Source organism: Ilyonectria robusta (genome assembly GCF_021365365.1).
Source record: "Ilyonectria robusta strain PMI_751 chromosome Unknown BGZ61scaffold_60, whole genome shotgun sequence".
In the NCBI taxonomy this organism is placed as follows: Eukaryota; Fungi; Ascomycota; class Sordariomycetes; order Hypocreales; family Nectriaceae; genus Ilyonectria; species Ilyonectria robusta.
Genome location: NW_025764494.1, coordinates 51,274 through 75,810, shown reverse-complemented (window position 1 = coordinate 75,810; position 24,537 = coordinate 51,274). Strand labels below are relative to the sequence as shown.

The 24,537-nt window shown below is 51.1% G+C and overlaps 10 protein-coding genes across 10 annotated transcripts; 4 read left to right on the top strand and 6 right to left on the bottom strand.

The window, feature by feature from the left end:
• Nucleotides 1-725: 725 nt before the first annotated feature.
• BGZ61DRAFT_203704 (uncharacterized protein) lies at nt 726-2,248 on the bottom strand. The gene is made up of 2 exons (XM_046237942.1): nt 1,709-2,248; nt 726-1,657 (listed from the first exon to the last, which is right to left on the bottom strand). Exons 1-2 carry the CDS (start codon nt 2,148-2,150, stop codon nt 903-905), a joined length of 1,197 nt encoding a protein of 398 aa, XP_046094397.1. The 5' UTR covers nt 2,151-2,248; the 3' UTR covers nt 726-902.
• A 540-nt stretch (nt 2,249-2,788) lies between these two features.
• Nucleotides 2,789-3,836, top strand: BGZ61DRAFT_203708 (uncharacterized protein). The gene is made up of 2 exons (XM_046237943.1): nt 2,789-3,339; nt 3,399-3,836. Exons 1-2 carry the CDS (start codon nt 2,941-2,943, stop codon nt 3,693-3,695), a joined length of 696 nt encoding a protein of 231 aa, XP_046094396.1. The 5' UTR covers nt 2,789-2,940; the 3' UTR covers nt 3,696-3,836.
• On the bottom strand, nt 3,837-5,139 carry BGZ61DRAFT_203694 (uncharacterized protein). Its single transcript, XM_046237940.1, has one exon. The coding sequence runs from the start codon at nt 4,871-4,873 to the stop codon at nt 3,977-3,979; it is 897 nt and encodes a 298-aa protein (XP_046094395.1). The 5' UTR covers nt 4,874-5,139; the 3' UTR covers nt 3,837-3,976.
• On the bottom strand, nt 5,139-6,363 carry BGZ61DRAFT_203700 (uncharacterized protein). The gene is made up of 2 exons (XM_046237941.1): nt 6,064-6,363; nt 5,139-6,007 (listed from the first exon to the last, which is right to left on the bottom strand). Exons 1-2 carry the CDS (start codon nt 6,337-6,339, stop codon nt 5,405-5,407), a joined length of 879 nt encoding a protein of 292 aa, XP_046094394.1. The 5' UTR covers nt 6,340-6,363; the 3' UTR covers nt 5,139-5,404.
• An 823-nt stretch (nt 6,364-7,186) lies between these two features.
• BGZ61DRAFT_572799 (uncharacterized protein) lies at nt 7,187-8,626 on the top strand (the record flags this gene model as incomplete). The annotated part of the gene is made up of 2 exons (XM_046256109.1): nt 7,187-8,317; nt 8,432-8,626. The coding sequence occupies 2 exons, from the start codon at nt 7,187-7,189 to the stop codon at nt 8,624-8,626; spliced, it is 1,326 nt and encodes a 441-aa protein (XP_046094393.1).
• Nucleotides 8,627-9,265: 639 nt separating this feature from the next.
• On the bottom strand, nt 9,266-9,877 carry BGZ61DRAFT_373450 (uncharacterized protein; the record flags this gene model as incomplete). The annotated part of the gene is made up of 1 exon (XM_046242249.1): nt 9,266-9,877. The coding sequence occupies one exon, from the start codon at nt 9,875-9,877 to the stop codon at nt 9,266-9,268; it is 612 nt and encodes a 203-aa protein (XP_046094392.1).
• Nucleotides 9,878-9,954: 77 nt separating this feature from the next.
• On the bottom strand, nt 9,955-11,457 carry BGZ61DRAFT_467601 (uncharacterized protein; the record flags this gene model as incomplete). The annotated part of the gene is made up of 1 exon (XM_046247795.1): nt 9,955-11,457. A coding segment is annotated over one exon (1,503 nt), but the record flags the coding sequence as incomplete, so codon positions are not given.
• A 704-nt stretch (nt 11,458-12,161) lies between these two features.
• Nucleotides 12,162-12,430, bottom strand: BGZ61DRAFT_467598 (uncharacterized protein). The gene has a single exon (XM_046247794.1). The coding sequence runs from the start codon at nt 12,378-12,380 to the stop codon at nt 12,222-12,224; it is 159 nt and encodes a 52-aa protein (XP_046094390.1). The 5' UTR covers nt 12,381-12,430; the 3' UTR covers nt 12,162-12,221.
• Nucleotides 12,431-17,878: 5,448 nt separating this feature from the next.
• BGZ61DRAFT_203563 (uncharacterized protein) lies at nt 17,879-19,281 on the top strand. Its single transcript, XM_046237938.1, has one exon. It carries the CDS (start codon nt 18,204-18,206, stop codon nt 18,804-18,806), a length of 603 nt encoding a protein of 200 aa, XP_046094389.1. The 5' UTR covers nt 17,879-18,203; the 3' UTR covers nt 18,807-19,281.
• A 567-nt stretch (nt 19,282-19,848) lies between these two features.
• On the top strand, nt 19,849-20,286 carry BGZ61DRAFT_541366 (uncharacterized protein; the record flags this gene model as incomplete). The annotated part of the gene is made up of 1 exon (XM_046255038.1): nt 19,849-20,286. The coding sequence occupies one exon, from the start codon at nt 19,849-19,851 to the stop codon at nt 20,284-20,286; it is 438 nt and encodes a 145-aa protein (XP_046094388.1).
• Between the last annotated feature and the right edge of the window lie 4,251 nt (nt 20,287-24,537).

Below are 24,537 nucleotides of genomic sequence, written 5' to 3'. Positions count from 1 at the left end.
AGTTGAAATACGTTATGAAGGCGAAGATGGTTGGGTATGAGATCTGATTTCGGGGTTAGGCACGTCCGGCCCATCGGGTGATTTATAGCCTGCGTTTAGCCGGATGACGTAATTATGGTGCCCGAAACGAGGGGCAAAAACCCCGCCACTGAATTCTCGGCTTCTCTCGAAGCAGCGAGCATCTCTGGTTTCCATCCGCGGGCAACCACCAGTAATGGCTCTATCCATACCTGACTCCTTTGGTAGGTCCCATATCCCAACGAATATACTCACTGCTACATTTGAGGAATTCGGGGTCTACTTCGTCGGAGACAGCGAGATCGCAAAACTCCTGTCAAAGTTGGACAATGAGGAACTTAGCAACCATCTCTCCGAGTACAAAGCAATCCTTTCGAAAGACAAAGTAGGTCCCCAGGTCGGATGTGTACTTCAAACCTGACACTTCTAGCAAACATATAGGATCCTCGAGTCCATATGTGATCTCGAATCGCCCCCATTACTAATCCAGAGGCTTGAGAGCGAGCCGGGAAGATTTTTCGCCTCCACATTAAACGATGATACCGACAATATACTGCTCTACATATGCAGCGACGGGGCAATGTTCGAGTTCGTTCAGTACTCTCAAGGAGAGAGGTGGAAAGGTGTCGCTACATCGGATGGCGTGGTGCAAATACCATATAGCCAGATACAGAGAAGGAGGGAGAAGATTAAGACTCTCATTGATATTCCGTTTAGCCTGGAACACGGCGGCGTGTAAGAATTGTGTTCTAGCTCTTGCATTCATTCCTGACACATCTCAGTGTTTTGTTACATCCGCAACTTGTTATCCAGATGAAGACTGGCTTCACACACACACATGTCCTACCGAGGAAGCATCGATCCCAGTAGACCCGAACCTTTTACTACCCTGACCCACTAGGAGGAAGACTGGCAATATCCCACTGGGTATTTGTCGGTGGATTCGTATGCGCATACGGATATTTGGTGTGTCGATCAAAGACTGATAGTAGCATCGGGTTGACATTCGGTGGATTTGGGACGTGGCTCGTTCCTTCGCCATCCTGAACTTGACAATGTTGGGAAGAGCTTCGGTCATAGAATCCCAGGGATGTGTTTGACTGGGCATTCGGTTCATATTGAACGTGGCGGTCATAGACTGATTGTTGTAAGATCAAGTTGATGTTTGGTGCATTTTGGATCTCGATGCCGTGATTTTGTGAGGCCCTTTGGTTAAAGAGTCCTTGGGGAGTCGCGAGGGTATCTGTTGGATTTTCGGCTTGACGGATAGATATTGATTGTTGTAGGTTCGAGTCAACAATTGATAGGTCTTGGACATGATCGATTCTTTCATCACTCTCGGGTTCGTAATCTGGTGGAGTGCCCTGGTCCGTAATATCGTCCATTGGTGGTGGAATTTGGATATCTTCTGTTCCTTCTAGGTGCCCGAGGATCTCGTTCATTTGATCGAGGTTCGTGGACTTGGGTTCCTTGGCTTTTGTAATCGCCATCGCAACGTCTTCGCGAAAGGCCTTGCGCTGTTCAACATACTTTCTTTGTTCTTTTTTATTGAGCACTCGGCCACATTTGTGGTCCCAAAAACATCGGCCTCCATCGATCGATTCATTACAAGCTTCGCATGGACCATCAAAGCCATAGTCTAGAGAATTAGTTTGTGACTATTGTGAAACATTATGCGAGGGAAGCTCACGTTGACAATAATGGCGAACGAGATCATAGTGTGTCTTAAATTTCTTTGGTTTTGAACGGCACGTAGGACACTGCCAAACCTGATCCTCTGATGAGTTTACTCGCCTTCGCTTTCTAGATGCTCTGCTATCCTGCTTCTCCTGAATATCACTCAGATCGGCGTCACTCTGGAATTCAAAATCATCGTTTAGTCCCTGATGCCGGAGGAGACTTAGTAATTTCGAGACCGCGGATGCAATCTCAGACTGTGGCGGTAATATGTTATTTATAATGACCTCTGCTGGCTGCTGACGGCTTACCTCATAACGCCGACCATGGTTAAGAAGTTCGTTAATAGACCGAAATTCTTTAGTGCACCCTGCAGTACGACATTTGTAAATATTCAATGCCACATCGTGCGGCTGAAAGTTTGATATGCAATCGCCAGTCTCGTGGTTAGACATTGCGCAAGAGGAATCGTGATGAGGTTTGATGCAAGACTTGGGCTGGGGTGCCCCACGTGGAACATTTGGTTTTGTCAATATTTTGGCCTTAGGCGAAGAGTTTTGCTAGCCGGGCAGTGTCACGTGATTCAGCAGCGCCAGTCCACCCTTACCTCACCGTACGCCGCTGTTAGCTCGGATAAATGCCGGCCTCTGCTTTTCTTTCGAGACCTGTTTTCTCTCCTGTTGCTGGGCTCCTCACCGCTTCCTTGGCCCTGCCATCCGACTTGCCAGGATTTCAACTGTCCCCCTCGGCCTATTATTCTGTCCAACACCTTAACGTCGCTTCCTCCCGTCAACGAAGCGGCTCTCATCGTCCCGAGGGTCTGCACAGCTGACAGAAAAGCAGTGGGGGTGCACACTTTGACGCTGCTCCTTCATCATCATGATCGGCCACGTCCGCAACTCAATCCACCAAGTCGACGAGAACTCGTGGCTCATCGGTAATCAATTCATCCTTCAGCGGCATGCCTCTGCCCCCGTCGAGTATCTCTGGAAGGAAAACGAGGGTAGCTTCTGGTACACCCTCCAAAAGGCGACGGCTCTGTAAGGAAGAAATTCAAGGACTCGCAAAGAAAACGTTGGAGAATTCTATTTGTCAGTCGATGTAAATACCTAAGAAACTTAAGCAGCAAGATCCAGCCCCAGCTTCGAGCGACTTCGATGGGCGAACGGGAACAGCCCGAGTGCCTTCACAATTGCTCCAGATTTTAGGCGAACCAAGTCTCTGATTCGCCTGACCATTCCGAGCATGTCTCCACACAATCGCGGCTGTGCATTGTTACAAGTTGACTGTGACAGCAGCGGCGGCGTGAGCAGACGCTGTCAAACACGTCCGGGACCAAGTGTTTCCGGAGAAGGAAGCAGAGACAATGAAAGCCTTCATGGGAAGGACTTCAAGCCCTTCTCGGACGATCCCCGAGATGCTGACGGCCATGTTCGTGCCTCAAAATTGAGGCATCACAGTAGCATTCGGCCTTGGAAAACGCCACGTATTAATTTACCACACTCGCGCGCCCTAATTGTTCCGCTCTTGATCTTCCGCACTCAGACCCAAAAAAAAAAAGGCATGAATACAGCGGGTTCTGTGGCTCTTCCCGAGGGTACAGCAGACGACAACGACACACTGTTTGAGCGTATCATTTACGAGGTTTGGTCAACTTTATTTCCTCCCGGGTCTCGCAGCCCGCTGATTTGTGCGCCGCTAAGTTTGGCGATAGCTTCTCCGCCTCACAATGCGACGTCTCTAACTTCACGCGTGTCCTCATCCAGCTTTTTGAGCCGCACCCCACGAACCGGGTTATCGTCTTTAGGAATCGAGAGGGGACCGAAGGCTTCGGATGCATACGAGTACTAAAGAGAGAGTACAACGGTGAGGAGAGGCATAGGAAGGTGGGAACCGTGTGGGAGAATGTGAGAGGCAAGGGCAGCTACATGGGCGTCATACCCGCTGGATGCCGCTTTGAGGCTATGTACGTTGAACTGAGGCTTGTTACCAAGCGATAGGATAAGACCAGGATGGTTCCCACCCAATTTCGTGCGCATATGCGAAGGCAGTCTCGCGTGGCACAGTGAAGAACACAAACGCTGGGGTCCCGTCAAAGGGGACCGTCAGTGTAGACGGCGGGAGCCCATGATCAGATTGCGTGGTCCGGAGCCCCAGCAGATCCACCACCTTTTCGTCCGGCACATCGAAACGCAATTGATTCAGGGGGAGGGAGTCTTTTCCAAAACTCCACATCAGCAAGCCAAATTCCGCATCTTAAGGGTGGGAAGTGAAGCCAGAGCTACTCACAGTCTTGTGCATCGTTCAACTGCAACTCTTGGGGCTCTGCCCCAACCCAAGGCAACGGGCCTGGGCCTGAGGCGCTCCAGGCCGGGTCAGCGTCTCCGCCATGCGAAGCCGGATCCGGCACCGGCTGCCGTTGAGCACTCCCATCCTCATCGAGCCTCTGTCTCTTTGATCCCTGGTGTTCCGGCGGGCTGCCAGCGAGTTCTTCGATACCTATGTGGGTTTCCCCCGTTTTCTCAGCAATTCCTTCCACCTCGCGCCCTATCAACACGGGTAGCCCACCTCGTATGAAATTGTGGTATATCGCGATACTGCAGAGAGGCTCTTCCTTCCCCAGAGCACTGATAGTTTCTCTTACGCTCGGCGGCAGGTCTGTGGGCGCCTCCTCAGTTACCTGTTTGATGAGATCGTTAAATACAAGCCGGTCCATTTCCTCCCACGTGCTTGGGGGCAATGAGGCACCCCATGCCAGGATGACGGCAGGTTCCAGACCGCGAAGAGTCTCGCACTTTTGCGTCCTTCTTTCCTTCCTCACCCTGACGTTGGGAGAGTCGATGCTCGAGGCATGCCGACCCTGGAAGATGGCTACCAGGTTTCTCTTGAGGATCGGCCCTTTGACCTGGCCTTGCGTTATAGCCTGGATCGCTGGTCTGGCGCACGACATATGCTTATCTGCCTTCTGGTAAATTTCCGATGTCCATCCTGCCACGCAATTGGCGAGCTTCGTCTGGAGAGTCTCTGCGTGCTGGAGTATCTTAGCCGCCAGCTCGTGGAGTTGGGCGACCTCCTGGCTCGAGGGACGAATCTCGGGATATTGAAACTTTACTGGAACTGCTTCGATATAACCGGCGATGAACCCCATGTCAGCCACTAAGTCGGTGACCCCGACCATGGCGTGGTTTTGCTTCGCTGAATTTGGGGTAATAGATGGCCTCGGAAGCTCAGAACGAACTTCGAAGGATGAGAAGGGTGGAAGGGATCGAGTCAAAGTTCGACGCTCTAAAGCTGCTTGAGGACACTGCGCCAAACACGGGGCATCCAGGATAGATATATGGAGTGACCTAACTCCGCGACCCCACCCATATTTCCTCTTTTGTCAACCGGATAGGCAGCACCAGGCGGCTCGACATGCATGACCATAGTTTGACGAACAGGGGCCAGATATGCAGGCTGTCCAAAGTCCCAATCCTTTCCTGCACCCTAAAGCACCAACTGGAGTCGCCGCCGCCTTAGGAGAGAAGTCTCCTTTTGGGCAAGTCACTATGCATCATCCGCAACGAATTGCTAGGCTTAATAGAACGTAATTGAGAGCTCTTTCGCAGACAAGTTATAGGAATTTCTGCGTCCATAGTCCCCGTGACCCCCATGGCTGCTCGGGCTAGTGCCGAACAACCCAATCCGAACCATGCACTTAGGATAGTCGCTATGATATCAGCAGCCTGTTCGCCATCCTTGGCCCATAGCGTCTTTGATGCCATCCATACCCACCAGGATGAACGATATCCGATAGATCCACGAGTACTCCGCTCTTCCAATTCCTTGCAGCAGGGGAGTTGGTGTGACTGAAGCCGGCGAGCCAAAAAAAATTGGCGACTTCCTCCACAACAGCGGGGCGGTTTTCGCCTTCCTCGATATATTCGTACACAATAGCAATATACTCCTTGTCTGCCGACATAGCACGGGGAATTTTGCCGACGCGGAGACTTGGCGCCCTCAATTTCGTAGGTACCTCCCGAAATACCTGGCCGCTGAGCCCTAACCAGCCGTAGCACTTCCTTATGCGTGGGATTGCCTTAACTTCCAACGCTTCAGCAGATAGATGCGATCGGCGACCTTCGTTTGAAAAGGCACGGAGGTTGGCCAAGGCCTCATCCTTAGTGCTTGGGTTGGCTTTCAACTTGATTGGAATGGCCTCCATGGCGGCCTGCTGCGCCGCCGCTTCTATCATCTGAAGAAGGGCAGCGTTCTGGCATTCCCGCTGGGCGGCAAAGTAGTGACTGAAGTCAGGCGGCTCTGCGTCCCAGAACTGAAGAAGTGAGTAAGAAAACGCTAGCCACAGTGAAGACACCATCGTACGCTTACCACTTTCAAGACATAGGGGCCATCCTCTCCGAACCACACCCTCCATGCATATCCATCGAGTCCACCGTCAATACGGGAGGAGGATTTCCAGTCAATAGTGGCCGGATCAAAAGGGCATCGCCGGAGCCGAGGCGTCTCGAAATCCGCAGCAGAGCAACTCGGGGGCCCGGACATCCACCCATCGTCGCGGAATGGGACTGCTGACGCTTCTGACCGTGCCTTGTCGATGGGCCTAATTAGCTGTGCGAGACGAAGTCGTGATACGTGATCCGCCATTGTTGGTGGGAAGAGAAAGTAAAGGTCTTGCTCTATTAAATGTTAAGTGTAGGGCGGGAGCGGGGGACTTTGTCACGTGCACTTTCGTTAGAAAGTAAAGCGCCAGGCTACCACCTCGTGTTTACAGAGGCTCCCTCACATTAATAAACCTGATAGCCTTACCCTTCCTAAATAGACAGGTGACTGAGTCCACTTTTAGGGAGAAAACAACCTACCGTCGTCCAGATTTGTAATGTCAAAGTGTATCTCAGCACCCCCAAGCTGCATGACTGCGTAGATGGGTTGTGTGGAGGCACATGTCAATGCCATATGACGAAGGCCTGCCCGAGAAGAGCGAATGACTTGACGGATGTGCATGAGATCACTGAATACAGACGGGGTGGCTTGGCCGGTAGGGGGTTGGCCCCTTACCCGGCCGAACTTCGACGGCAAAGGGTAACTATGCAGAGTTTCCCAAGTTCGAACTACCCACGCATTTCCCAAGGGGCTTCCAACTTCGAATCCCCTGAAGAGACACATTACCATTTCCGACAACTGATCAAACTCTACTATAACAGAGTGAGCTAGAATGATAGAAAAACGCCGCCATAGTGAAAAGCCAAAGGAAGATGAGGAAGGGAAATGGATATAAAATAGCCCCTTCCTCCCGCCTAATCCGTTATTTCACCGCGACTAAGCACCCAAACACTCCCGAACTCTGAGACCCCTGATAGAGACCATTCTTACCAAAGCCCCCTTACCTCATACCTCCGCATCCGGGTGGATTTATCACGCTTAGTATGCAAGTCGCAAAACAAGTGGCAGTTGTTCGAGCTAACCTCTCTAGAAACCGGCGGCGATACAAAGGATGCCGACCCTCCTCGAGGTCCTGACCCGGCGAAATGTCGCAGTCAACTCTCAGTCCGTTGTTCCGGGCAGCAATACCACCACCGAAACCCACCTTGAACCGGACGGTTGGTCACCGTGGCCCGATTTCAACTATGATACTCTGACTCGAATTTTCTGGAGGCAGCTTGCCTCGGAGTATCAAGGCTCGCCGGAACAACGGCCCCTGGAGCTGGACTTGTTCATCAATAACGAAGAGACTCTAGAAGACGTCTTGCGGAGATTCTTGAGCTCGATCGTCAACTACGCGCTGGATGGCCAAGAGGGACAACCCCATCTCGGACGGGGAAGTCGGTGCGGAAGTGAGGACAAGCCTGACTGGTCGGCGGTCTCGGGTCAATGCATCGACGAATACGGACGGTACGCCAACATCCTCCCGGGAGACACTAAGCTCGACGCGAAGTGGTGGCCCACGATGTCAGAAGAGGCTGAGGATTTTAACGAGTGGCAAAAGGTCGTGGCCCAAGTGCAGACCTACATGGCTAGACATCAAACCAGATACGGCTTCATTATCACCGACGCCAATCTTGTCGCCCTGAGGCTCACTCGCGAGCCTATCAGCACTGGCCTGGCCCAGGAGCGTCCGCGACGGGAGGCCGCTGCTCTTGCTGGCCATCAGAGGCATAGTTCAGATGTTACTATGGCGTCGGGCGACGGTTCGAGTTCGTTATACAGCGACAACAACCCCTTGGAGTGGAGCTACTATAATCCTGAATACGCCGTCATTGCCTGGGACGCGCATGGGAATGGACGCCTCACTATCAAGCTGGCTCTTTGGTGCTTGGCCATGATGGCTGCAAATGGCGACAGATGGATCGATTATTCATATCCCCAGTTGGATAGCTGGCGCAGCGCGGACAAGGGATACGCCCACAGCACTTCTGGTACTACCAAAGCGAGGCTGTCTAGAGGTGACGTCTACCTAGAACCTGATCCTGACAGGGCCAGGAGAGAAGAGGCGACTCGTGAAGCGGCGCACGAGTCCAGCCAGGTACCTCGAGATGAGCACTACGACTCCGCACAAAGTCAGGACGTCGACGACGCCCCGCAATTTAGTCAGGCTGGTAGCACATTCGGTGATGTTCCTGGTCAAGTGTACCAGGAAGGTGACGATGAGGGTGACGAGGAGGAGGAGGCGGTGCCTACTGGGGGATCATCTCAACACCCGGCTCCGGAGCCAGAGTCAGACGATGACGACCGAACGGAGGTTGGGTCTTCCCGCCGGCGGCATAGACGCAAACATGTCAAGATTCATCGCCACAAGAAGGGCCGGGGGCTTTACTTTGTGAACGCCCATGGATCTAAGATCGACACAACCAAGAAAGAGTGGAAGAATGTCGAAGACGGATACGAGTTCGAGGGCCGGAAGAACGTCTACTACACCAGGGAGTTTCCACATTAGCTGGGCTGGACCGGTGCTAGTACCACCTCCAGGCCTAGTCATCATACTTCTATCTTCTTCGCACTTCTTTCATTACCTCATCATCTCCCATTTAAGTTTCCTTCTCTTCTCACCTTCCCCTTCAGTTTTTTCCCTCTGTCGTTTCCTTTCTTTTGCAGGTCTGCAGTAGGAGACTGAGGACCGGGATACGGGGTTAGGGCTTAGGTGAGGGGGAGTTGCTGGCATTCTCTGGTTTGCGAGTAACCTTAACCAGAAACCGGTTACTAGTTAGTAGCCGCCTGTGGCTGTGACAGATGTTATTATTAGGAGCAGTACTGCTGGCTACGTCAGCAAGAGCGGCTACTCGTAGCAAGAAGCTACTGGTGGCTCTGACATCCAGGTCAGCAAGGGCGGGTGGCTCTAGTGTTTAAGTTCGCGAGGGTGGATTGTCAATGACCCAGAACGAGACGGCCATCACTGAGGAGTACAGTCGCCTCTATCATCTGTTCTTGTGGCTAAGGATGGCTTACGCACAACTGCGCCCTGACGCTTGTGGCTACTAGCTCTAGCTCAGGTATTCCTAAATCGCATCAATGAGTTTTACCAAAGGCGCATATCCTGGCAACACGTCGGAAGCTTCTGTGAGTAGATTCCGATAACTCATAGCTTTCGGTGCATTTCCCCGTCTAAGAACGCCGTCTTCGCCATCAAAATATCCTCTGGAAATCCTCGACTTGATCGGCTTTGATTGCGTGAACCTCCAGTCGCCTTCTTGATATCTATTGTCTCTTGCTTCCATGCTCGCTTATTTGGCATCAACTGCGCCAACGGACGCCGAGGCGGCCTGAGTAGCGAAGCCCGTTCAAAGTCAATTATTATGACCCCATTGGTCTCGGGATTGAACAACATGTTTGCGACGCGCACATCCTTGTGGACCACGCCCTCTTGATGCATTGCTCGCAACGACCGCACCGCCTTATCCTCGAGCAGCCTCCCCTCGCTATCCACGGTTTCTGCTGGATGAATATGATGCCCTCCCCATGACAGAAATATCATATACACCACATACACCCGATGGTCATAGTAGTAAATCTTGTTCATCGATCGGAGGTCGATAGCACCCAAGAACACAGGTACGTTAACGCCTTGGATCGGCCGGAGGCGTTCGTAGACTGCAGCTTCGTGCTCGAGATCGGGGATGAACGCCCGCACCGTACCCTTGCTGACGAATGTGTAGCTATACGCAAGCAGGGTCACCGGGAAGAATGTCATCTGTCGCAGGTCTTGCCTCTCTACCAATCGCGAGTACCAATTTGCATCGCTTCCCCAGTTCGAGTAGTGGCACCACGTTACATGATTGCTACTTCTACGTTCTTCTGAGCTTCACGAAGAATGTCCTTCATCGATTGATACAGTCCCGGCTCCGGTTTTTTCCACCTCTCACCATTTGGGAAAATCTTTCTCCTCAGTCTGTTGACCCATGGGATCAATGGTTGGTAGTACGGCGTAAAGTTGGCTTCCGCACTACTGAGAAAATCCTCTTCATCAGAAATCACACCCTTTTTAGACCCGACCAGCTTATTGTCGCTCTCATAGTTCCAGCTCTCAAAGTCAGTTGGTCCAATATCTTTGCCCGGTCCGTTGTAGTGGATGCATATCCAGAAGAGCACCCAGAAGAATGACTCAAGGTCGTGCATGAAAGAATGATCCTGCCCTAGCAATGCACCGATGGCCATGAATGCCCTTGTGCCTGTCTTCCCTTTTGCTCCCGAGGCACCTTCTCGTTGGGCTTTGATGGCGAGGTCAAGGTCAATCAGGAAAGTTCGCCTGGAAGGGTTTTCGTCGTCTTCATTGATCATAAGGTTGTTGATAGAGATGTCTCTGTGAAGAAGGCCCGCCTTGTGCAAAGACTGGTGACCTTCAATGCAGCCCTCCAGCGCGGCAAGCAGAGCCAGTCGAGAGCTTGCCTTGTAGATCGGCTTCCCATAGTCCCGAAGAATGACCCTCCGATGTATCCGATTTGGCAGCGCTTCTATGCTGGCCTCTGTTAGAGATGCTGAACAGGATCGCTTGCTCGGCGGCAGAGCGGCGTCAGTTTCGCTGGACGGTCGCTTCACGCCCGCGCTGCTGCTTCGCCCTTTGCGGGAAACACTGGGTGCGCTCGCACTTGACGGCAACATCGGGCGTCCCCGTCGATAATTCGTCGCTTTTGTGATGTCCAATCCCTTTCGAACATTGCCTCGAACGTCGTCATCAGCACCGTGGACGCGAACAGTCTCGTGATGGTAGTATCGGGCAACGTTAACCACGCCTTTCTCAGTCGCTTCTTGGACGAGTATACCCTCTTCGTCTCGGTCCGTGTACTGCCACGAGTCCTTGATAACGAGCGGCGTCTGCGGGTCCTCTTTGCGATGGGCCTTCCAACATGTTGTTGCCCGACCGGCAATGCAAGGCGCACGGTTCATAACCTCGTCAATGACGAGGCGCTGTGTCTGGCCGTCTCGTTCGATCTCAATATACCGTTCACCGTCGGACGTGATAATGGTAGGGTCAAATCCAAGCCCGTCTTCGTTCATCCAGAGAAATCCGAGGATTGTGGTCACGAACTGTAGTCCACCATCATTCTTGTTGATGTCGAATTGTTCAGAGGCGATCCCCCCGAGCCGGTCGAACTCCCATACCCTCATAAGAGATCCGCAGAGAGTAAAGCCCAAGACGAAGCGACGGGTGTCTTTAGCAGCAAGTATCTCTCTCGCATACGTTGCGAGGTCAATCCATGCTATCGAAGCTTTGTCGGCCTCCGGGTTACTTTTCAGCTCCCCGGCCACGAGGATGTGTGACCAACGAAATCTGCCATCCTCCTTCGACGGAGCCTTGTATGCGATGTCGCTGTTGACGAAGCCAATGTCCATGCTGCGTTTGCCTGTAGAGCCTCGCAGTGGCGTCTTAGGCTGCGCCAACAGCTTTCGTCGACGTGTCGGGATCGAATTGCGGTCGCCTGCAAATGCTTCCAGCTTTGGGATCAGGTCGCCAAACCAAGTCAGCACGTCGCTTTCTTTAGCGCCTGTCGGCCATCCCCTCCACCCTTCGCTACCGAAGAGCGGATTGTCGCATTCGGTACACTTGCGAAAGACGGTGGCAGCGGCCGCCTCGATATCTGGCACGCCACCGAAGAAGGTTTTGCAGAAATTGGGAAGCCCGACATATAGACGCCCGAGCTCCAACTTAAGGACCGGGTCCACATGTTGGCGGAATTCCGACGAGTTTACGAACCCGCTCGTGTTCCGACTCCACGGCGTTTGTTGGATCGACGAGGGTATCGGTCGGGGAGGCGGGGTGGATTCGACGGCGGCAGTAGACACAAGATCCCAGATCAATGTGTCCTGAGGCTTGTCAGCAAGCGCTTCCTTGAGGAGAGGTTTGACACGGTCGAAGTCGAAGTCGCCTGACGCGACGGCGGAAATGAGTATCCGGAGGTCGTTTCGAAGGGTACCTCTACCCGTCTTCGAAAGGAGCAGACCTGCAGCTGAAAGGCTTTGAAGGGTGGAAAGAAAAGGGAGTGCAAGATTCCGCAGATCTATGTGCTGGTTAAAGAAACACATTGCAATGTGGCCAGTTAGGATCCCATACCTTCTTCATCAAGCGCATCAATTGCCTCTGATGAGCGTGCAATGCTTCTGTCTTGACAGATCGAATCGAACCAGGCGCGGAAACCATACTGGCTGATTCCAATAGGATTGTCCCTGATCACGTTTGATCGAATTTGATCCGTCATGGTGTTCTCGCCTGCCCAGCCGTCGTCGCGCACGTTGAAAGGGGTAGATGGTTAACAGAGAAGCTTTGGTGGCTGGCAGGGATCACGGGCGACTTGATACACGGCGGCTGGGCGTGCGGCCTGACTAAGCAGTTAATCATGCGGTCCCTCATTGGCGCGTGCGAGATGCGCTCTACATCGCCGCCAGGCAATCGAACAGAAATGGGCCAGGCAGCACTTGTCGACGATGTCCTCCCACCGGAAGTCACATGCGAATCATGGGAGTCTTTCTTTATAGCCCATGATTTTTTGGGCGAAGGCTTGAGGATATGCATTCACGACGGGGAAGTCTTCGATAGATGTTCTCGGGGTAGTCTCTTCCGATCGCATGCGTATACATTGACTCGACCATTCGTGGTCTTCGAACGAGCACGCTGCCTGCCAGTTTTCGGTCCTAGCCAAGCAAACATTATCTTGACCACAAAACACCGGTATCTGGTCCCGCCTGTCGGATCTCGTGCGCGGAATGAATGGCGGCCTGTGACTTCGCTGGTGATCTAAGGATGCTGAGGGTCCCACCGCCTAGAAAGTGGGCAGGCTGGTCCCACGAGTCGGGCTAGCTGACGTATTAACTAGCCACCTGCGGTAGTCGTCCTCCAGAGTGACGGGCGACTTGATTGGGCGATACATTTTAATGTTTTGGAAATATTAAACCGAGCTAAGGGTACAAATAATAGAGTCAATGAGATGAACTGGCTCTTTGATTGCTCCATCTTGCCAAGGATGAGAAGCAAAGACTGGGAGACAGGCTTGAACGCAGGCTATCGGGGGCCGTTGGATAGATGGGGGATTTATACTTGCGCTCTGAATAATTACTGCCGGGAACCGGACCTTCGCTCGCAAGCAAGATGCATGCACTCGCTCTAGTCGCCAGGGGTGCTGAGGCAACGGATGTTGCCTGGTTATAGCATGGACATGGAATCTAAGACCTCATTCGACACCTTCAGTAGAAGTACACGCCCGTCTGTCTTGGTAGTATTGACCTCGTCCGGCCATCTGCGATAGTGGTAACTCCTGCTTCTCACTTAAGCCGAACGTCCTATTCCGGAGTGCATTAAACAGGTCAAGGCAGGGATCGTCAATACGGTCATCGAAGCTTTACCGAGTTGCACAAGCTGTGTATCCTACACCACAACGTAAGCGATGTGACACTCTATACAACTTACACTATAATAAAGTGATGGTTGTGGACTTTAAACAGGCAAAAAATCGGAGGAGGAAACATGCGGTCAAGCAGCCAAATAAAGAACTGGCAGTTGGAGGGTTTCAGTGCCGACCGGAGGGTTCCACTTTTGGTTCCTGACAGTCTGAATTGGCCGGAGTGCTGGTTGACAAACGTTAGATAGCAACGATCTTCTCCCTTGCGCGTTGGGATAGTGGGACTGAATGAAACAACACAGAGAGCAAGGAGTTGATTGATTTTGCACTCCCTTAATAGGACTTATCAAAGTCTGCGTACCTGGATGTACAGAGTGTCAAGAACCAGATACAAGTCATCTTGAGCTATTGGTAGGGTCAGTCTACAGTCCATCCTGCTCGTCACTCGGTGTACAACAATGCTAGAGGCCTCCAAGATGGAGGGCTAAGGGAGCTGCTACTAGTAGCTGAAGAGAGGTCAAGGAGTTGCTACTAGTAGCTAAGGAGAGGACCCTTTCTCTCAGCTACTAGTAGCCACCCCTACTAGTAGCAAACTTCTTGCCCATCTTTTGCCTTTTTCTCAGCTACTACTAGCAAGTCCTAGCGCAAGGAGTTGCTTCTAGTAGCTGAAGAGAGGCAGTATTGAAAATGCTACTAGTAGCCGTGAACAGGCATGGTATCATTCAGTAATAGCTGGTGGCTACTAATAGCTACGCCAGCAAGAACGGCAAGTGTCTGGGTGCTTACCTATCAGTTGCCTCACAACCTCAATGACTTTCCAACACCTACTGTTCACTATCTACTTATCAGTGATATAAGTCTAGAAAAGACCTAGACAACGCAGGACAATAGCACTTAGGTTAAGCTCTAATGTTCTATTAGAAACAAACACATCTTACCAGAAATACGAGCTGAATGGAGGAGGAGGATAGTGGGGAGGAATGGGAAAGCTGACGAGGGTAGAGAGGAAGGAGTAGAGCGAAAGATAGGGGAACAGAAGAGAGGAGCATGTCGCTGTAAATTGTGAATACTAAGACCTTGACAACACTTCAACTTTATACATCTGATTCAGAGTATAGAATGGATACCTGACTCTTCAGAGGAGAACATCTTTCGGGATAGAGATTACTAGCCGCCCCCGAATCGAGTTCAGAATTGAAGCCTCGGAAACCTTAGTACTTGGTCAGACTGTTCAGATGAATTTGGGACACAGGCGTTTCGCCGTTTGGGAAGAACTCGGAACTCTATTCTGTCTCAACGTTGTTATTCACCCAGAGCGACTTGTGCTGGTATCCGGGTTCATGAACACACGCGGCGTAACCTACACTTCCAGTTAGAAATTCGTCATAAGGCTCGATAAAAGCTAACCAGTGTGATACTCATCACTGAAAGCCACTGAACTCGGATCGATTTGGGTGCCCTCTAAATGACTGCTTCAATGCTCGGATGATTTAGACGGACTGGAACCTGTCTGGAGCTGAGCAGAGTAGGTGGCGCGCGCGGTAACAATTTTGGAAGCATTAGAGTAAGGCCGAGAACAAGTTTCACTACCCCAAGGGTTATCATCGGTTCTGTCTGTTGCCATCATCCTTCGCCAATAACAAGCGCTCGGGAGGATTTAAAAGTCAGACGTGATTGTCCATAATGTTAGCGTGTGCACCAACATGGAGGAGAGTGAGGGGAGGACGACCACGAGCGATGATCTATCACACATACGTTAGCCAGACAGTGAAAATTTGACAGGATGAGGGGATATATTTGATCGTTGACCGCGGTCAATCGTCGGCGTGATTTGGTGACATCCGAACCTAGATTCGCCGGACGCCCCCTACTCGGTTCTAATCCCGGCGTCGTCACTTGTTTGCCTGCGCACCACGACATTCTGTACCAGTACTGTTTGTATTGGTGCAGCCATTTGGCCGAACTGGTCCACCATCTGTACAGGTCAATTAGTCTTTCCATACCAGTATGATATCTATACCAGCCCGCTGATTTCTCCATACTAGTCTAACCATACCAGTGTTTTGTTTTCTCATACCAATCCAACCATACTAGTATGCTACGTGCACTAGCCATCGAAATTTTGCTGTACAGGACAAGTCAGAGTCTATAAGAGTTCACATCAATATCCAGCTCAAAGAAATCAAACTCAAGACTGCTGCATTGCAATCTTTGTCGATAGATGAGAATAATTCCAATATTTCTGATTATGGAAGGACACACATTGATCCGAACGTGTTACCTCATCTCGTCCGCAATCAACTTACCACGGATCGTGGACAAAACGCGGACTGTATGCCGCTCTATCTATTAGAGTTACGAGGGTCGCTCTTCAAGGCCAGCTGTCATTACATGGCTACATGACTGTCGGCGAGGGTGCTGAAGAGAGAGACGGGATCTACGACCGCATTCGAAACCTTTGGGGCCATATTACTATGACAGTGGTGTGCTCGTAAGTTCCAGCTATACAAGCTGCGTATCCTACACTATGACGCAGAGCCACGCAGTATATCATACTGTACGACTTACGCCATGACAAAGTGATAGTTGTGGACTTTGAGCGAGCAGAGGGCCTTCCGCGTGAACCTATTAGACTCATCAGCCCGAGTAGCTAAAACCGGAAGAGGAAATGTATGGCCAAGAAGCCGAACAAGAATACTCTGCCAAGAGGCGGAGCTGCAGTCTTTTAAAGATGCGCGTGTCAAGGTGTGTCTACCTCGACCGTAGCGCGGCTTAATAAAGGTTAGAACAGCAATGATCTTCACTTCCGCGCATGAGGGTAGTAAGACTGGATCAAACGACATGGAGAGCAAAGAGTTGATTGATTTTGTACTCCCCTGGATCAGACCCATGACAAGCCGCGTGCCTAGACGCACAGAGTCTCAAAAACCACATTTAATCAATCGTGAGCCATGGGCAGGGGCAATCTCGGTATCGGATATCACCCTGATGGCGAGACGGCGGAGACTACATACCTGGTAGGCGATGGTGATGGTGGTTTAGAAGAAAGGAAGAAGAAAGGAAGAAGAAAGGAAGAAGAAAGGAAGAAGAAAGGAAGAAGAAAGGAAGAAGAAAGGAAGAAGAAAGGAAGAAGAAAGGAAGAAGAAAGGAAGAAGACAGGAAGAAGAAAGGAAGAAGAAAGGAAGAAGAAAGGAAGAAGACAGGAAGAAGACAGGAAGAAGAAAGGAAGAAGACAGGAAGAAGAAAGGAAGAAGAAAGGAAGAAGAAAGGAAGAAGAAAGGAAGAAGACAGGGAGAAGACAGGGCTTCAATAGGTACTGGGGCATATTAACTACGCAAACGAAAGTGCCAGCATTATTAGGATACCAGGGCCTCGGGGTTTATAAGTTTACTTTTCTGGCAGTTCATATGCACCTGCAAGGAATGTTTTAAGGTCGCAAGAGAAGGGTGCTATCAAGGGGGATAGCTTCAGCGTTAATGCTCATCACACGAGCTGGTAGCATGAGGTTGTCATCTTCAGTCATTGGGATATCGCCGTCGGATCGGGAGGCTCCTCACGATCCCAATTAACCACTTCATCTACATCAATATGGCTTACGCCAATGTTTTCTGGCACAAACATAATTGGTCTTGTATAATATGGTTTGAGAGAAACAGAAAGAAAAAAAAGGTGAGAGAAAAAAAGATATGAGAAGAAAAAAAAAGATATGAGAAGAAAAAAAAAGATATGAGAAGAAAAAAAAAGATATGAGAAGAAGAGAAAAAGAGAAAAAATGTGTGTGAGCAACTGGGGACTCCATGGCTTTATATACTTTTTGGTAGACCCACTTGACTCGCTGCGACAACACGCAAGTATTCCATGACATTCCATGCCATTCTATGGAGCTCGTGCCGACCCTGCACATCAGAGCTGGCCCAGTTGCAGAGCAGGCTGGATCCGGGTAAGGCCCGTAAGGCGATGCGCCGTTTCGGAATTCGATTCGGCGGACTACCTCAACTGCTGATCAACCCTCGTCATTAGATCTTGATGATCATGATAGTCCAGAAAATATGACCTTCAGATGAATTTGTGGACGATTGAATAAGAATTTATGTGAAGATTGGCGCCCAACCTCTTCAGCAAGTGTCGCGGCCCAAGCTGAAGTTACCTTGTACTATGCGAGGTGTATTCAGGGTCGACCAGATTGAGTGTCCGCCTACTTCATTGTGTGAACTAGCCAACCACACAAGCCACGTGTGGCTTATACCGTACTTCTACTGTGTCTGACATGTACTCCACCGGCCAGTAGGGAGTGCGGGGCATAATAAGCCCGACTCGGCTCCAGGACGTTTCTGCCTCGCACGCCCCTCCAACAACCCTCCGCTGGTTCATTTTGGTGAGGTTCAGGTTCAGCGTCCGTCGTTTTAATGCCTAGAAACAATATGCAAGCGCAAGTGGGCAAACGGACAGTGCGTCGGTGCTCGTCGAACCATCGAGTTCCACGTGGCAGGCTGCGAACTTGGCATGGCGCAGCTGTTACGTGGACTGTTAGCTTATAATGTGGAGGGCGGCCCACTAAAGCGCTCCTCTCTTCAGCCTCTCTTTCCAGAACACTTCCCCCCCCCCCTTCACAATTCTTACAATTAGAAACAGGTCGACATACGGCTCTGAACAATCCACGACACTATACGACAGCAAAACACCATCATGCCCGAGCTATCTAGGGACAAAATCGTGGCCGTCAGCGACATTCGTGCGGATGGCACAACGTTGTCGGTACTAGAAACGCACACAGGCGATCTAGCCAGTATTTCGCCAGAAGAGCTGACATTTATTTTGGACTGCCTGCTATATAATCTGCATCAGCGATGGTGCTGGCAGTTTCACATCGCGAAGAATGGACATATGGACAAATTTGTTACGATGTGCAAAAAGGTCATAGACTGCGGAGCTATCCTTGACCGGAACGACGTCGTCTACGACGGCAAGGTACTGGCACCTTGTTCACATGTTTGGGCGAGCAATGAACAGCGACTCATCGATTTGTTCTTGAGTGCTGGGGCTTCTATTGATACCGACCGATTTGGACGGACGCCTCTGCACCTTTTAGCATTGGCGTTTCAAGCAGAAGACTTCGACAACGGGGCAATACAATCACTTCTTGATGCAGGAGTGGACATGAATGCGACAGACAAGGAAGGTCGGACTATGTTCGACATTGCCGTTCAGCCAGATATGCGGACCAAGGGGTCTAAAGAGACGATTCAAAGGTTACAAGCTCTAGGTGCAAGAGCCAGCAAGGCGCATTAGGGTTGTCTCTCATGTACTTTCATCTCCAATTTGAGGGATAATATGGAAGGTGTGCCCTCCAGGGCCAAGGCACGATAAGATATGTCCGTGGTAGTGTATGATGGGTCGGTCGCATAAGATACACTTCCTCAGTTTGTGTACGGCAGAGGATGAGTATCTGCGCGGCTCGAGAATATCTCCGACTTGCTTTGTAGTCATGACTAGCCGTGATGATGTGTTCACGGACCGGAACTCTCACAGTTTCACGGGCCAGCAATGTTGCCGAAGTACCCCGGGTGCTGCAGTTGCCGTAGCTGATGGAAGTAGGTCCGAAGGGTCCTGGCAATGGCGGTTTTGCGAGCCTGGTCCAGGCTGCCCCTCAAGTTTAGAACACACGTGGTCCAAAACCACAAATGCATGCCTTCGTCAGCGGGGTGAGCCTGGTCCGTGACTATAGGGTAACTGGGAAGGGACGCTAATGATTGGGCGACACATTTTAATATTTCGAATTATTAAACTGAGCTAAGTGGTACAATTAATAGAGTCAATGCGTGAACTGGCTCTTTGATTGCTCCATGGTGCCAAAGATGAGAAGCAAAGACTGGGAGATAGGCTTAAACGCAGGCTATTGAGGGCCGTTGGATAGATAGGAGATTTATATTTGGGCTCTGAAGAATCACTGCCTATGATCGTATGGCACTCACCCCTAATCTCACCTGGGCAGAAACAGGGATCCAAGGCGATTTAACGAAAGCACATTGCTGTCCCAGGACTGGAGCGGTCCTGGGACTGGAGTGGTCCTGGGACTATGGCTGTCCTGGGACTGAAGTGGTCCTGGGACTGGAGTGATCCTGGGACTATGGTTGTCCTGGGACTGAAGGTGTCCTGGGACTGGAGTGGTCCTGGGACTATGGCTGTCCTGGGACTGAAGGTGTCCTGGGACTGAAGGTGTCCTGGGACTGGAGTGGTCCTGGGACTGGTGCGGTCCTGGGACTGAAGGTGTCCTGGGACTGGAGTGGTCCTGGGACTGGAGTGGTCCTGGGACTGGAGTGGTCCTGGGACTATGGCTGTCCTGGGACTGGAGGTGTCCTGGGACTGGAGTGGTCTTGGGACAGTGGTTGTCTTGGGACAGTGGTTGTCCTGGGACTGTGGTTGTCCTGGGACTGAAGGTGTCCTGGGACTATGGCTGTCCTGGGACTATGGCTGTCCTGGGACTATGGCTGTCCTGGGACTGGAGTGGTCCTGGGACTGGAGCTGTCCTGGGACTATGGCTGTCCTGGGACTATGGCTGTCCTGGGACTATGGCTGTCCTGGGACTATGGCTGTCCTGGGACTGGAGCTGTCCTGGGACTGGAGCTGTCCTGGGGCTATGGCTGTCCTGGGACTATGGCTGTCCTGGGACTGGAGCTGTCCTGGGACTGGAGCGGTCCTGGGACTATGGCTGTCCTGGGACTATGGCTGTCCTGGGACTGGTGTGGTCCTGGGACTGGTGTGGTCCTGATAGCAGCGCCCATAGCCCACCAAAGAGACCGGGACAGTGCAGTCCACACTGGTAGGTATGTAGCAATGGACTTCCGGAACGACTGGAGAATGGCACTTGTATCTCGTTACCACCCACGTGAGGCAGCGGGATGCATCGCCACTGGCTTGCGGGCAGGTCGGGTTGTGTTCCTCAGCGCGAGAGTCGTAACTGTCCTTCGGAAATGGGTAGTCGTTGAGAGACGCTCTCTGGTCGATCTTTTCGTCGAGTCTTGATGAACTAGCTTGGCGTTAGCGATGCTTTAGGCTGCTCGAGCGCGTGGGGAATCTCGTCCATGTTCGCTGGTTCGGGGGGCACGCGACTGTCGGGATACCCATAACCAACGGGCAAAATGCCGTGGTCAATGAGATGTTGGAAAGCACGATCGTAAGGCCCCGTCCTCTTCGTGGTTGTATTGTTCGGCGTCGCATTGCTCTTCGATGGGGACAACGAGCCTCGTTTCTGACGACCGAGACTGGACCGGCTAGAACTTATTTCCGCATCGGGGCTTGACTGGCGGTGCTTCTGTGGGTCGGTGTCTTAAAGGCAACGCATTCGGGTATCCGTACTCCTCCAAGGTCTCTCGTGTCGGGGCTACCGTGTCGTGCGAAACGCCTGAGCCGCGCCTGGAGCGCTAAAGACAAGTACTGGCAAATCTTCGGCGCCGAAGGGTGAAAATTCTTCCGTTCGGGGACGAAGCGTCGTGTACGGGGCGACGATGTGGGTTCTCCGAGCGCGTTTTTCGTGAGTATACGGATAGGTTTCGAAGGTTTGTTCCAGAATTGCGGGGAATGAAATGTTGGATGATCGAGCTTGTGTCTTTTCGTTCGGCGTCAAGTATCGTGGTCTGAAGTATCGCTTGGTCTTTGACGTTTGAGTAGGCTTGTGCGCTATGTTGGGGCGAGCTGCGGACCATATATCACAACCATCCTTGTGGCATCAGGATGCTTTACGGTTACGTGCAGGAGCACTCACTTAGGCTGGAAGCTTATCAACAAGCCAGCCCTCTTTTTACCAAGCAGCCATACTATCGGGTAAACCATGGCCAGTCATTCCTGAACGCAGGGTTGTTTGGCACACCGTTTGCGCGTATCGCCAGCGGTCCCCTGATATTGGCCCGACTCGTGTCAACAAACAATTCATGGCTCCTGGTAGTCCCCGCCCTTGTATGCGCGTATGAGCGGCCAGGATGATCTGCCTACGTCAGGTCCTCCCCTCAGATGAGATCCACGCCAGCGTGAATCAGATCCCGGCTCTAACAAGCAGGTCTGCCGCTTGTAACCGCTTCCACAGTGCGGGTCCAGAAAACAGGCCGCAAGGATGCTTTCTTACAACCTCCGCTTGTCGAAACTTGCGCCCTTCTCTAACCGCGCGGCTCAGGGAGAGCTTTTATTAGATATGCTGTGTACAAATATAGACCATCATACCATTGCCCGCTCATCTGTCTAGAATACCTGCAACCTATCCTGGCAACTGTTTCACGCTAATGCACTCGTGGCTACTAAAAGGATGTCCTTCTTTCACGGGACCAGAGACTCGATAGCAAGCATAGCGTGTATTGACGAAGAGGTCGCTCAGGGAGCAGAAAACATTCTGCCCCTGAGCGACAATATTTATCTGAGCGTACGCGTGACCTGTCAGGTGGAACCCTGACACTCGATCCAGCACACCCGCTCCAAAACAATTACCCGTTGGCATTGTGGGGCTTGCAAGCATGCCAACCTCTCCGAGGTTGGTCACAAAAACCTGGTCCAGCCACATTAATGTGGTCCACCTCTTTTCGTTCGACCTCCACCGACCACACCGCAAAAACGCACCTTATTTATGAAATTTCAGGTAGACCTTCATCAACGTCAAGATGCTCCGCGTACGCCGTGATTCTAGGCAATCTCCGCCGGCCAAGAACGCTGTGGATAAAAGAAAGGCCGAAATCCGCGCCAACATACTCGCTACGGTCCACCCCAATGTGCGGTATCACACACGGAGGCATATGAAGGCTATGAGCACGCTGCCTTCTCACCGCAAGCTTATGGAGGCCAATGGCACTTCCAAGGGCACTGTACAGCGTATTCTTGCTACTAGTTCCTCTTCCTATGTTCCACCAGGCCCACGAGGCCGGCCGGCGACTCTGACGCCTAGTGAAGATGCGGCTGTGGCAGTATATATTGTGTGGATGGAGAAATCGGGCTTTCCAGTAGAGAAGTCACAAGTTGAAGAAGCTGCCTTGGGTTTCCTGACTGCTAGGAATATCCCTAATGCTAAGATCGGCAAGATGTGGTATCCCTGGTTCTGTGAGCGTTATCCTGAGCTGCGGAAGTTATTCTTAAAGGCTGTAGACTGAGCACGTAAGTCATTCGAAGCATCTGATGTTGAGGACATCACCAAGTTCTTCTCTGGCCTCCAGGATATTATATATTAATATAGGATCGGTCCCTTAGAGTGCTGGAATGAAGATGAGTGCGGTCTTCGCATTGGGTGCCTTCGAGAATGTATCTAGGTCCTCGTTGTATGCACTATACGATCCTAACGCCCAGAAGTTAGTGATCCGGTAAATCGAGAGTTCTGTACTCAGGTTGAAGCTGTAAATGCTATTGGAGATATAATTCCTCTCTGGCTGATCTTTAAGGTGCCTCCTACAATAGATTGGTCTGATATTGATGATATCCCAGGCATAAGGGTTGTACAGTTAGAGACCGGCTTTAGCAACTAATAGATCATATTGGAATGGCTTTATAACTTTAATGCTTATTTCTGGAGAGCCTCTGCGAAGGTTAAGTAAGGAGATATCTCTTTTTAGGACTGGTTTGGCTGTAATTAGTGGCTCTATGATCCCTTCAACTTGGACTTCCGTTATATAGCTCCTCTAGTAGTCTATAAAGAGGAAGAGAAGATTTATCGCCTTCTAGTTATTAACGGCTTTTTAGGCTATCTATCTTTCGAATGCATTAACTACTATATCCAATTTGATATTATTATCTGTATCCTACCTTTATATTCAATATACCTTATGTAGCTACTAGATGTAGGAGTTTTTCAGTTTCTAAAGAACGCACATTAGAAGGAACTTCATAAATCTATTCGGGAAGGAAACCTAGCCTTTAACTGCAAGCAATTTGTAATAGTATTTGTAGAGATCTATAAAGCTGGCTTCTCTACCCACTACATCATGTCAGGGTTCGAAAAATCCGGTATCTGGCCGCCTAATGTAACGCCTGTGATCAACTGCATCCTCAATAAGCAGCAACAACAGCGGAAGGCGATACATCCCTCTATTCAGAAGTATCTGCCTCTTGATTCTCGCTTTCAAGATGCCTAGGATCAGATCAACCGACTCTATAAGAGATACCACGCCGTAATGAGCTCACCTACTCTAGAAGCCGTCAGTAATATCAGTAAAGTTCTCTCTGAGGCGGCCCTTATGCATAGAGAGCGCGAGTCTTTCTCAGTTGACCGGCTTTAGCGGCTTGAGAAATAGGGCAAGAGAAGGAAAACCGGCCAACGCGTAAGACCTGCTGGTGACTTTATCACTAGTGTCAGCTTTCCTGATATACGGGCTCAACACCAAGCATCCCTAGCTGCAGCAGAAGTCAAGGAACAGCACTTACAACTGCAATTTACTCGATCTCTTATTATCCAGCAGATCAACGATCTCAAGCGTTAGTGGAGAGAGGCAAAAGTGGCACGAGATGTTCCTTATCTTCTCCGGCTAACCTTCAATATGTGGCTTGCAGAGAATAACTACACCGACCAGTATGACGCCCTCGAAGCACAGAGAAAGGAGCATAATGATACCCTCAAGCAAGAGACCCAAATCCCGTTTTCTCAAGCCCAAGAAGAAGCCCGCCGCACCTACAGACCGACTCTAGCAATAAACCCCAATGCCTGGCCTCCAAATGACGAAGTGGTCCAGTTCACAGGCATTACAACATTCGAAGATGATGATGATGACGATATGGAGCTCATAGGGCTCCAAGACCAGCAGGAGGAAGATATTCCTGACCTAGCAACCCCCCCAGGGATAACCTTATCGCCGCCGATGTCACCGGTTGACCTGCCCTCGAGTCAACACCATGATTTCGCAACAACGCGGCCGCCGGCGGCTCCAATTCGAAGGCAAACCCGTTATCAAGGCATCATGAGGATATTACGAGAGCCACGGGGTCAATAGGGCACCTAATGCAGCCACAAGGAACACATAGTCAATAGGGTCATAAGCAACAGCCGCGGCGAGAC